Source organism: Melanotaenia boesemani, chromosome 22, assembly GCF_017639745.1.
Source record: "Melanotaenia boesemani isolate fMelBoe1 chromosome 22, fMelBoe1.pri, whole genome shotgun sequence".
In the NCBI taxonomy this organism is placed as follows: Eukaryota; Metazoa; Chordata; class Actinopteri; order Atheriniformes; family Melanotaeniidae; genus Melanotaenia; species Melanotaenia boesemani.
Genome location: NC_055703.1, coordinates 5,004,256 through 5,017,665, shown reverse-complemented (window position 1 = coordinate 5,017,665; position 13,410 = coordinate 5,004,256). Strand labels below are relative to the sequence as shown.

Sequence of the window (13,410 nt, the reverse complement as noted above, 5' to 3'; positions counted from 1 at the left end):
AGATCCAGGATGTCTCTGCTGTGTTGAATGATAATACAGGCCTTGAATACCAAATTCCGAGGCACCAAAAGCTGCAGTTCCTCCAACCAACTCAAACACGTTGGAGCTCCCTGTTCCTGCTTCACGTTTTTCTGCGTTAACTAGTCCACCTCAAATGGCCAACCAATCACACAATACTTCTGAGACTCCACAAGAAGAAAGTTCTGCTTAGCTGATATGTGGAGAACAAGCTACAAGAATTCCCAAACCAGGGTCAATAAAATTATGTAATTTTGTTCTCGAGAACAAGAAGAGATTTCTAGCTTTTTGCAGAGTATGTAACTCTCTTTATTAAATAAAGTGTAAAAATGGCCAATATGTGTTGTTATTTCCTTCTTACTGTGAAAGAGTTTAATATTTCAATCCACCAATAACTTTGAACAAATGTGAATACCAACAGGATAATAGTACGGAGGATTTTAGCACATTTTTTGGAGGCAACACCCACACATTTAGCTGTATTACTCATTCCTCAGAAGAACCATCCTTACAAGTTCTACCTGGTTGTAAAGGTGACTAATCAGGCTTTCCAGTCATGTATAATACAGCACTATTTTTAAAGGGAAGAAAAATTTGAACAAAGATAAGTTTCTCTCTGTTTTGTTATTACTTTCTAAAATATCGCATAAATATGAAGGATCTTAAAATAAAAGAATATCTTTTGTGGGGCAAGTGTTAAACCAGCTCTAATCAGACTTTTCTTACTTCTCATGATTTCTCAGTATCATTTGTGACCAAAGAGGTGTGACATTCCCTGTCTTTTTCTAAATATATCACATTAAAAACTCATCTGTACCCATTATAAAAGCAGGTAAAATAACATAACTAGTCCATCTGGCACAGGGAGGCCAGAGAAAAACAAACAAATAAGCAGATGTGAGGAGACAGAGAGAGAGACATTTTTTTTTTCTTTTTCAGAACTTCTCACCCTCTCCCACAGACTGCATCTCTCCAGAAATGAAAAAATCATGGAAGCCATGTATTGTATCTGCTACTTATCATCTTGCCAGCCTCCTCCTCCTGCTGCTGCAGCAATCTCTATGACAGCAGCTGAGAGAGAGAGAGAGAGAGAGAGCGAGGCCTGCATCATCAATGCCAATCCCTACCCGCAAGTTTACTGGTGTTTTAAAGCTCCAGTATATATTCCAGGGTGATTCCCAGTCCCTTCTCTCTCCCCATCCAGTGAGATGAGGCGGGCTAACTTGAGAAATATGAATAGGAGATAAGCAAGTGTCTTTTTGGATGCAAATATCCCAGAAACTGGAAAGACAGAGGGATGTGAGAAGGGGATAAGTGTGGAGGTTACATATGAATGGAGAAAAGATGAGGCTGCATCCTCTGAGCAAGAGCTGCTTTTTAACATTAGGTGAAGAGCAATTGCTCCCTCCAGTGGATCCTTTTTTAACCTTCACCGCTGCGGGGTGGCAAAACAAAAAGGCAAAGCAGGACATGTATTTGTACAGCACATTTCATGTACAATTCAAAATGCTTCACATAAAACATTAAAACCATCACAGTGGGCTGCAGGAAGCAATAACAAGTGCATTTAAAACAAACTTTAAAACAAATAAAAGAAATTAAATAGAATCAGAAAGAAAAAAGCTCAAATAAAATAGATAAAAAGCCATAAATAAAGTTCCAGTATGGGGAATTAACAGTTGTTTTGATAAAAGGAAGCAAATAGAATTTTTTTTAACCCTGATTTAAAACTGCTGAGAGTTTCAGCAGACCTACAGTTACACATGCGTGGAGCAGAAAAGCTGAACGCTGCCTCTCCACGTTTAGTTCTGACTATGGGAACAGAAAGTAAACCTAACCCGGATGACCTGAGGGGTCTGGGTGCTTCATAACAAACCAGAAGATCCTAAATGGATTCTGATCCTAAACCATTCAAGTCTTTGTAAACTAACAGCAGGAAGTCAAGTCAATTCTTTGCCAGACAGGAAGCCAGTGTAAAAATCTGAGGACTGGAGTTCTAGGATCTGCTTTCCTGGTCTTAGTGAGGACTGGAGTTCTAGGATCTGCTTTCCTGGTCTTAGTGAGGACTGGAGCTCTAGGATCTACTTTCCTGGTCTTAGTGAGGACTGGAGGTCTAGGATCTACTTTCCTGGTCTTAGTGAGGACTGGAGTTCTAGGATCTGCTTTCCTGGTCTTAGTGAGGACTGGAGTTCTAGGATCTGCTTTCCTGGTCTTAGTGAGGACTGGAGTTCTAGGATCTACTTTCCTGGTCTTAGTGAGGACTGGAGGTCTAGGATCTACTTTCCTGGTCTTAGTGAGGACTGGAGTTCTAGGATCTGCTTTCCTGGTCTTAGTGAGGACTGGAGGTCTAGGATCTGCTTTCCTGGTCTTAGTGAGGACTGGAGGTCTAGGATCTGCTTTCCTGGTCTTAGTGAGGACTGGGAGCTCTAGGATCTGCTTTCCTGGCCTTAGTGAGGACTGGGAGTTCTAGGATATACTTTCCTGGTCTTAGTGAGGACTGGAGGTTTAGGATCTACTTCCCTGGTCTTAGTGACGACTGGAGGTCTAGGATCTACTTTCCTGGTCTTATTGAGGACTGGAGTTCTAGGATCTGCTTTCCTGGCCTTAGTGAGGACTGGAGTTCTAGGATCTGCTTTCCTGGTCTTAGTGAGGACTGGGAGTTCTAGGATCTACTTTCCTGGTCTTAGTGAGGACTGGAGGTCTAGGATCTACTTTCCTGGTCTTAGTGAGGACTGGAGTTCTAGGATCTGCTTTCCTGGTCTTAGTGAGGACTGGAGCTCTAGGATCTGCTTTCCTGGTCTTAGTGAGGACTGGGAGTTCTAGGATCTACTTTCCTGGTCCTAGTGAGGACTGGGGGTCTAGGATCTACTTTCCTGGTCTTAGTAAGGACTGGAGCTCTAAATATGTGTAAATAGTGAATTATTAATCTAATCAGATTATAAATCAATGTTGATTTAAGAAGATAAACAACATGTCAGATGATGAAACTGAGACGTTTCACCATGTGATGGAAAATATGAGCTGATAGTGAATCTGATGCAGCAACACGTCTGTAAAAAGTAGTTCCAGGGTGATGTTCAGCACGGTGTAAAAAGTAGTTCCAGGGTGATGTTTAGCACGGTGTAAAAAGCAGTTCCAGGGTGATGTTCGGCACGGTGTGAAAAGTAGTTCCAGGGTGATGTTTAGCACGGTGTAAAAAGTAGTTCCAGGGTGATGTTCAGCACGGTGTAAAAAGTAGTTCCAGGGTGATGTTCAGCACGGTGTAAAAAGTAGTTCCAGGGTGATGTTCAGCATGGTGTAAAAAGTAGGTCCAAGGTGATGTTCAGCACGGTGTAAAAAGTAGTTCCAAGGTGATGTTCAGCACGGTGTAAAAAGTAGTTCCAGGGTGATGTTCAGCATGGTGTAAAAAGTAGTTCCAGGGTGATGTTCAGCACGGTGTAAAAAGTAGTTCCAGGATGATGTTCAGCACGGTGTGAAAAGTAGTTCCAGGGTGATGTTCAGCATGGTGTAAAAAGTAGTTCCAGGATGATGTTCAGCAAGGTGTAAAAAGTAGTTCCAGGGTGATGTTCAGCATGGTGTAAAAAGTAGTGCCAGGGTGATCTTCAGCATGGTGTAAAAAGTAGTTCCAGGGTGATGTTCAGCACAGTGTAAAAAGTAGTTCCAGGGTGATGTTTAGCACGGTGTAAAAAGTAGTTCCAGGGTGATCTTCAGCATGGTGTAAAAAGTAGTTCCAGGGTGATGTTCAGCACGGTGTAAAAAGTAGTTCCAGGATGGTGTTCAGCACGGTGTAAAAAGTAGTTCCAGGGTGATGTTCAGCACGATGTAAAGAGTAGTTTCAGGGTGGTGTTCAGCATGGTGTAAAAAGTAGTTCCAGGGTGATGTTCAGCATGGTGTAAAAAGCAGTTCCAGGGTGATGTTCAGCATGGTGTAAAAAGTAGTTCCAGGGTGATGTTCATCATGGTGTAAAAAGTAGTTACAGGGTGATGTTCAGCACGGTGTAAAAAGTAGTTCCAGGGTGATGTTCAGCAAGGTGTAAAAAGTAGTTCCAGGGTGGTGTTCAGCATGGTGTAAAAAGTAGTTCCAGGGTGATGTTCAGCACGGTGTAAAAAGTAGTTCCATGGTGATGTTCAGCACGGTGTAAAAAGTAGTTCCAGGGTGATGTTCAGCAAGGTGTAAAAAGTAGTTCCAGGGTGATGTTCAGCATGGTGTAAAAAGTAGTTCCATGGTGATGTTCAGCACGGTGTAAAAAGTAGTTCCAGAGTGATGTTCAGCACGGTGTAAAAAGTAGTTCCAGGGTGGTGTTCAGCATGGTGTAAAAAGTAGTTCCAGGTTGATTTTCAACACAGTGTAAAAAGTAGTTCCAGGATGGTGTTCAGCATGGTGTAAAAAGTAGTTCCAGGTTGATTTTCAACACAGTGTAAAAAGTAGTTCCAGGATGGTGTTCAGCATGGTGTAAAAAGTAGTTCCAGGTTGATTTTCAACACAGTGTAAAAAGTAGTTCCAGGATGGTGCAGCATGGTGTAAAAAGCAGTTCCAGGGTGATGTTCAGCACGGTGTAAAAAGTAGTTCCAGGGTGATGTTCAGCACAGTGTAAAAAGTAGTTCCAGGGTGGTGTTCAGCATGGTGTAGCATCTTCTTTTTCTAACATGTCTGGAAACGTCTGGGTAGTGAGGAGACCTGTTGCTGGAGTTTTAGGAGAGGAATGTTGTCCCATTCTGGTCTGATGCAGGATTCTAGCTGCTCTACAGTCCTGGACCTTGGTTGCTGGATTTCTGCTTCCATGAAGCTCCAGATGTTGTGTACTGGTGAAAGGTCTGGACTGCAGGCAGGCCAGTTCAGCAGCCGGACTCTTCTCCTGTGAAGCCATGCTGCTGTGATGGATGCAGGATGTGGTTCAGCATCGTCTTGCTGAAATCTGCAAGGTCTTCCCTGAAAGAGACGTTGTCTGGATGGGAGCAGATGTTGCTCTAAAACCTCCATGTACTTTTCAGAGTTGATGGAGCTTCACAGATGTGGAAGCTGCCCACGCCATAGGCACTAATGCAGCCCCATCCCATCAGAGATGCAGCTTTTCACCTGTCCACTGATAACAAGCTGGATGCTCCCTCTCCTCTTTAGTCTGCAGGACACGCCGTCCATGCTTTCCACAAACTACTTCACATCTTCATCCAGGTTTCTACTTTGCCTCAGACCATTTTAAATGAGCTTTGGTCCAGAGAAGATGGTTCTGGTTCTGGGTCTTGTTCACATCTGGCTTCTTCTCTGCATGATGGAGCTTTAACCTGCATTTGTGGGTTTCAGGGTGAACTGTGTTCACAGACAGTGGTTTCTGGAAGTCTTCCCGAGTCCATGCAGTGGTTTCCAGCAGAGAACCATGTCTGCTTTTAATGCAGACTATCACCAGCATCCAGCCTTGTCCCAGGCACACAGAGATTCCTCCTGATTCTCTAAACATTTTTATATTATACACTGTAGATGGGAGTTTCAAAGCCTTTACAAATTTCTGTTTAGGAACATTTTTCTGAAATTGTTCCACAGTTTTAGATCCAGTTTGTCTCAGATTGGTGAAGCTCTGTCCATCTTTCCATCTGAGAGACTCTGCCTCTCAGAAATGCTCCTTTTATACCAGTCATGTTTCTGACCTGTTGCCAGGTAACCTGGTTAGTTGTCCAATGCTCCTCCAGGTGTTTCTGGTTTGTACCAGGTACTTTTCCAGCCTTTTGTTGCTCCTCTTCCACGTCTTTTGAGATGTGTTGCTGCCAGTGAATTCAAAGTCAGCTCATATTTTCTATGAAATGGCAAAATGTCAGTTTTATTTGTTTATTTGGAATACAATGTGTGTTTATGCGATTTGCACATCATGGCATTCTGTTTTTATTTACATTTTACACATCCCAATGTTTTTGGAACTGGGGCTGTACGTTGTATTATGTGCCTATTTACCTTCCACCACCTCTATGTGGTACATGTAATGGGATGTGGACGGTGCTTCTTGTAGCCGATGTGGAAACAATGGGGGTTTTTTGCTTGTTTTTTTGTTGTTTCTCTTTCGGCTTTATTGTGTACTGTGTGGCTGTCATTGCTGGGTGGAGTATGTTATGCAATATGTTAATTCTTGTTTCAACTAATAAAAAGTATGAATATATTTTTAATTGGTTACATTAGATAAACTGTACTGATCTCTTTGGGCAGGTTCCCTCAGAGAAATGATGAGTTCCAGCAGCAGTACAGAACCACAAATAAATATGAAGTTAAAATAAAACACAATATACTAACCATACAGGAAAAATACGAGTTAAACTATAGTTGCATTGCTTAATTATCCAAGTAGTAAATAATGGTTCAGTTTGCATTTGACTACTTAAGCTGGATTTATACTCGCTTCTTGTTAAACTGCAGAAGAGAAAGTGCAACACAGCAGCGTAACCCTACGCTTGACTCTACCGAGCACAGATGCCGCGCGAGTATAAATCCAGCTATAAAGAGGGGTGTTAATGTTCACTGTCCCTCTGCATATCAGCTTGTTGTGGTAAATAAAGTCACCTCACCTGAATTTGAGGTTTTACTTTTAAAACCAGCATAAAAAAGTCAAATGTCCAGTCTTTATTCGTCTTTATTTTCACAAAAAAGATTAGCTGGAAATGTGTTAAAACAGATGTGTTGTTAAAAATGGTGGTGAAATTTATTGTCCAATAAATATCCATCAGGTCATGTTTGTATTTGACCTCCTGCTGGACTGTGAACTTCTTCTATTCTGGATCTATGACATGCAGGGTGGACACCTTTCTGATTGATGATACTCGCTGAGAACTTTGTTTTTCTAGTTTATGCACTAAATTAATACATCGGGATATCTGTAGCATTAAAGAAGCCAAACTTTAAGACCTTTAAGAGCTTTTTAATGCTGCTTTGATCAAATTTAAGACCTTAGATTCATGAAATGTAATAAAGCATGGAACCACCTTACAAATAGTCCAAGCAGTTATTGGAACTGACGGTGCTAAAAGATAAATGTAAAGATAATTGCTCTGCATGAAAGAATTTAGAAAAAAACATCAAGTTCAGAAGTAAATATCGGAAATATAAGTATTTAAGTAAGCTCTGTCCACATCTAAACCAGGGGTCTCCATCTCCGGTCCTCATGAGCTACTGTTCTGCAGGTTTTGGATTCTACTCTGATGCAACACACCTGACTCAAATCATTGGGTCATTAACGGGCTTGTGCAGAGGTGTGTTGTAGTAGGAGACATCTAAAAGCTGCAGGACAGTAGCTCACAAGGACCGGAGATGGAGACCCCTGGTCTAAACTGAATACAAGCCCTGCAAACTGAATGAGTGAACTGTGATACTACTTCTTCCACAATGATGGAACAGATGTGAGTTTGTCTGTCTTTGCGTCCAGCTCAGCTTCCACTTGTTCTAATTCGCACATTTTTTCTTTGTTTCTCTTCCTCGGTGTGTTGGGTGTTGGACCCGGGAGCAGGTTGAGGCACAGGGGGACGGCTGGGGCCTGGGAGGCAAGCAGAGGAGCCGGGTGTCCAACCACGGCAAAGTCGGGGTCCTGACTCAGCTCCTGCTGCTGCTTCTTTTTGATCAGGTGGGCTCTCTGTTTCTTGAGGGTATCCCGGGCGATCAGGGCGGCATTGATTTTCACCTGAAGGTAGCTGAGATCATGCTGACAGATGGTTTTCTCCTGAAAGTCGCTGAGATCCTGCAAACAGACCAGAAGATCAGACTGGGTCATGTGGTCTAGTAGGCCAGAGGTCAGCTGATGTTTATTACAGCACAGACCCGCCTGACTTAATCATAACACAAAAAAACAGAGTTTCTTGAAGAAGAAACTATCATTAGTTTTCAGCTTCCTGTTTTTAAGCACAAGTAACCATTTTTGTGCAAAATGGCGGCACTAGAGAAGAGACTTGAAGTGGACATAGTCCTCACCTGTATGTAGCTGTCATTGGGCAGCCACGGTGACAGCAATGGAGCGACTTTGCTCTCCAACTTGTGGCATATCTTGATGCGACGCAGCATTCTCTCCTCCTGAAACATCAGAGGGTGGATAAGGATGGTGGTGGGAGTGATGGTGGATGTAGCAGTGGGCGCTTTCTCACCTTTGCGACGACGGCCTTCAGTTTTTTGGTGACAGCGTCGCCCGCATTGATGACCTCGACAAGCTGTTTCCTGGATGCTCTGCGATTTTTTTTTATCTGATCTCGGAGCTGCCCACACCTGTATTTCAGGATGGCGATGGTACCGGTCAGCTTCCGCTCCTTCACAACCATCTCTGCTACCGTGGACTTCAACTCCTCCAACTTAACCTGCAAAAAATGTAGAACACTAGCAAGGATGAGGACAGTCATACTGGAGCTGGTTGGCTGCAAGAACATGATGTATTTTAAAGGATATATAATCTCAACACTATGACTCCTAGGTGTCAGAAACTCTCATGACAACATCTGGACTGACCTTCAGCCTCATATTTCTCCTCTGGTTTAAATTCTGTTGTTGCTGCTTTCTGATGATCTGCTTGTCAAAATCAACATTGTGGAGCCCTTCACAGCCCTTCACCTCCTTTGTATCGGTCATGCATTTCTGTCAACAAAGACAAAGACATGGGACTCACAGCTGAGACAAAAACTCCAACACCATAGCCAGGATCGGTATGAGTGACTCAGTGATACCTCATCCTTGTCCACAGTGGACATAGGCAAGTTTTCCATCAGATAGAGCTTGTGCTTTTCCATCTCCTCTTCGCTGCTCTGTTCTGCAGACAACATGTCGTCCCGGAGTTGGATTTGCTGCTGCAGATCCTGCAGATGGACTCGTCGCTGCTGGATCTGGACCAGCATCTGCTCCCTATAAAGACCACACAGATACAGGTTCAGGTTCAGGTCCTGCTGATGGACTCGTCGCTGCTGGATCTGGACCAGCATCTGCTCCCTGTAAGCACCACACAGATACAGGTTCAGGTCCTGGGGTGCCCTAACCTCTCAGATCTGTGGCGGGACTGCTGGTCCTCGAGGGCTTTGTTCCATTGCTGTTGCAGACTTGCCAGGTGTTCTTTGTGGTGAAGCCAAAGACGCTCCACATGATCCAGGTGGCTTTGCTGCGCCTGCGTCTCCTGAAGCTTCGCCTCCTGCAGCTCACCCTTCAGTTTCTACAAAACAAACACACAGGACACAGGAGGATGGGACCAGGACCACTGGACCAGGAGGATGGGACTAAAAGGGTGGGACAAGGAATACGGGACCAGGAGGAACACAGGAGGATGTGACCAGGAGGATTGAACCAGGAAAACTGACTGGTGAAGCTCTCACCTTAATCAAAGAGTTCAGCTTATCCAGCTTCTTCTCAAATGTCTGGTGTAACACAGTAATGTCACTTCGAAGCTCCAGGTCTTGGGTCTGACTCAGAATCGTCCTCCAGGTGTCGGTCAGCTTCTCTAGCTTCACTGCAGATCTCTCCTGCTCCGTCTGCAGCTTATCCTGTCCAATCAGAGAAGAGGAAAGGGCTCCATGTAAACATGTTGGAATGGAAATGTGTGTGAGGAGTCTTCTCTGAGCCGCTCAAGTGTTTCAGTAGGTGTTACCTGCAGGTACAGCGTGAGCGTCTCCTCCTTCTTCTTGGCCATCTCCTCCTCAGCCTGAACTTTTTGCTGGAGCTGCAGGACTGGCTCCTCCATCCTCTTTCCAAGTCCTGTCTTCACTTTCTTCAGCATAATTCCCGTCCTCCTGAAATGTAAAGATTCAGATTTTACCGTTAACCTATAAAACTCTAAGTTTTTTTTTTTTAAGTCCATTTTATTATAATCTAAACCAGTCTGTAGCAACTGGAGCTTTAAATCCCAGTTCAGTTTCTTTTCATGGGGCCCAAAATCCCTGGCAGCACCCCTGGCAGTGACCAAGCCTTTTCTCATCTCATCGTTCTCTCAAATCTTGGCTTTCAGGAGAAAAAATACTGTTATTGAAACAAACACACAACAGAAACTATTTCCATGTTTCCACTTTTTCCTCATTTCCAGTTATTCCTGCTACTATTTACCTGCTATCCTCACTAAACCAACTCCAGCTCAGCTGCTTTGTGGCCTTCAGAAACGTTTGATCCTGATCAAACACAGTGATCAGTGTGAGCGATAGTTATGAACCTAGTTTCACTCCGAGCTCATGCCTCATGTTTCAGCATCAGTTTACAGGTTCTGCTGGGCTTTACCAGGTTCTACTGGACCCTACCTGGTTCTGCTGGGCTTTACCAGGTTCTACTGGACCCTACCTGGTTCTATTGGGCCCTACCAAGTTCTACTAGGCTCTACCAGGTTCTGTCAAAAAAAGGTAAAACTGAAGTGCTCTTTGTACTTTAATGATCAATAATCAATCAATAATCAATTAAACGAAATTTCCCGGAAGGGAATCTGGGTCAAGATCGGGTCGTTTCCGGACCAGCATTGAGTACAGAGCTAGCTCTGTAGCGGGTTAGCCGTCTCCATGGTAACCGCTGTGAATAGGACCAACAGTTAATGAAACGATTAAGCAGGCTCACCTGATCCGCGTGCGTTTCCTCTGAATAATATAAAGAAGCTTCTCCTTCAGCCGTCACACGATCGCGGGCTCGCTTTCTGTGAATATTTTAAACTTTACCAGTGAAGTAAAAACAACTGCAGCGTGCGTGTGTGTCTTCGTCTGTCGATGTTTGGGGTCCGTTTCCATAGCAACCGCTTATATTCCAAATTTTGTGTCAAATTACGTCTTCTCTTCCCACGACAGGTGTCGTGCCGAAAAAAGCACCCCCATCTCAAGGAACGCAGTATCACCTTCTCATCTGTAGATGGCGTTTATTCATTACCCTTAAGAACTTAACGAAAGGCTGAACTAAGCTGCTGATAAAAACAATATATATTACAAAGTGAAAAAGTCAGACAGTAATGCTTAAATAGTCTGTATATGGTCACACATAAATAATTGGACTGATTTACTTGGGGGGGTGCATATTCTGGCAGCACCCCCCCTCTAGATCTGACTCCAAACCACTTGCAGCCTCCAAATTCACCACAGTTGTTGATGATCATGGTCTGAGCATAGGATCGAAATGCTTGGACCAACAACGGCTGATTTACTTGGAAGAAATGCAACCTGCAAAGAAAATTTTTTATCTGTTGATCCTGTGTTTTTTTCAAACACAAACTTTAAAACGCTCCACAGTAATATAAGAAACTTAAATAAAATTTACCCTGCCTTTTTCAGGAAACAGCGAGCTGAAATCTGACTTTCACAATAGTGGTAATAAGAAATATATATAAAGATTACACTAACAGAAAATACTCCATTTAAATAAATTAAAGATGCAAGTATTCAAATAACAAAGAAAACAACAACAAACTCCTCTCCTCTGATCTTTACAGTAGTGGTAGTTGAAAAGATCTTAGAAGATCTTTTATGGAAATAGGAGCCACCACTACTTGCATGCAGGGCAGAAATACAGCTCATCCACTGGAGGTCTGTTTACACAGGCATAGTGGTACCATCTCTGACACTTGTCACAGCAAACCTTGAAAAAATAGATTAATATTATTATATTATCAATAAAACATGTATATTCCAATTACTGTACTTTATAAGTCTGAATCAAACAAGAAAGTTTTCTAGTTAAACATTTTAAAGCCACATGCACTACAATGAAAAGCCAATTATCCCTCATGAAAAATCTCAAGGTATCGTACTCTTCAGGAAAAAAAAATGGTTATTCACAAGATTGATGCAATTAGCTTAACTCTTATTTTGATTATGTCAGATAAGTTTAAGTTTTTCCATTAAGTAATGTGAGGAATTTACCCATTGTGTCTCATCATGGTCCTCCATTCCACAGCAAAAACACAGCCCACTAAGATCATCTGTAAATATAAGCAACACTGATTTAAAAAAAAGGATCGGGACAAAAATAAACTTGATAAAATTCTCTTAATAGACTTTAAATTACATGAAATATTCCCAAAAACTTTAAATATGACATTGCAAAATCTGAGGATCAGTTAAGTACCAGATTCTGTGAGGAGGGAAATCGCGATTTCCATCCTTAACTTGTCCACTGCCGTCTGAGTAGTATCAAAAAGCAGTGCTTCTCCTTTCAAGATATTTTCTGCAAACTAATGCAAGTGTTCATTAGTAAAATGGAATATCATAACATACTCTATCTTCAATGTTCTGCTTTTAACATAGTTTATATAATCTTCATATTGTTTTAGCAATGTAAAGAAAGAAAGTGATGAATTTCAAAAACGGCTCATCGTGGCCATACTTGACTGCAGCCACTCTTTAGGCAAGGTGGGTATATTTGTATAGCACATTTCTTGTACAAGACAATTTAAGGTCCATTACGTAAAACATTAAAGAGAAAATTTTAGAAAATACTTCTTAGATAACTGCATTTCACACTTACTTTCAAGGCCAGGACACCACAGGATGTGCAGTCTTGTTGGTTTGAGTGAGGAATAGTCTCGCATGTCCACCTTGACACTTTGCAGCCTTTTTTCCTCATTAATGCTCTGTGACAAGTGCATGTGTGACAACTGTTGTGACAGCTTAAGACTACTTGCATACTATTTCCATATATTATGGCTTGTTTTACCTTGTAGACTCCAGGCACGTCTTAATCGTGGCTTTTGTTTCCCCTAATGAATCCACAAAAAGGGTTTTCTTTTCTTGAGGGTAGATAACCTATAATAGTTTACAATAAAAACAAAAGTGTTTTAGCAGAAATCCATAAAACAAGTGAGATTGTTAAAGACTGTATGAATGGCCAAATTAATCAAATATATTAAGTGGCTAATGATGTCAAATGTTTAAATCAATACCGATGCTTTAAATCAATTAGAGTAGCAGTGTTTTGGCGTGATTCTGTTCTTACCACCAGCATCCAATGATGATGCTCATTTGTGATTCCTATGATCATCCTGTGTGCCATTGGATTAATCTTAAAGTATGCACAAAGTGAAAGAAGTGTAGTTATGAGCAACATATATTTTCTAAATACTCACAAAATACAGTGTTACCATAAACAAGTGCTCCAGTACATACCCGGATTCTTCCAAATTTCTTTTGCCAGATTGATGTCATCGTATAGGTGGCAAGCATAGCTGCTTCCCCAGCACTGGAGAAGTTGTGGTTCCGAACAAGCACTGACAAGTGTGCATTGATTACCTATGAAAAGAGTAAAAACAAATAACATTACACTGTATTAGTTGTGATCTGTTTTAATGTGCATAAACTGAGATGTTGAATAATTATTATCATAATTTTACATTATGATGAAAAGCAAATGCAACTGATGAAGTTTTGGCATGAGGATACCGTAGTATACCAATAATGACCATACCTCACTTTCAAGATCTTTGGTGGGACC

General features: G+C 42.0%; 1 protein-coding gene across 1 annotated transcript; it reads right to left on the bottom strand.

Moving 5' to 3' along the window:
• Positions 1 to 7,366: 7,366 nt before the first annotated feature.
• Positions 7,367 to 10,712, bottom strand: LOC121634200 (dynein regulatory complex subunit 2-like). The gene is made up of 9 exons (XM_041976714.1): positions 10,555 to 10,712; positions 9,608 to 9,749; positions 9,336 to 9,503; positions 9,006 to 9,175; positions 8,700 to 8,874; positions 8,485 to 8,610; positions 8,130 to 8,336; positions 7,960 to 8,058; positions 7,367 to 7,729 (listed from the first exon to the last, which is right to left on the bottom strand). The coding sequence occupies exons 2-9, from the start codon at positions 9,734 to 9,736 to the stop codon at positions 7,367 to 7,369; spliced, it is 1,437 nt and encodes a 478-aa protein (XP_041832648.1). The 5' UTR covers positions 9,737 to 9,749; positions 10,555 to 10,712.
• Between the last annotated feature and the right edge of the window lie 2,698 nt (positions 10,713 to 13,410).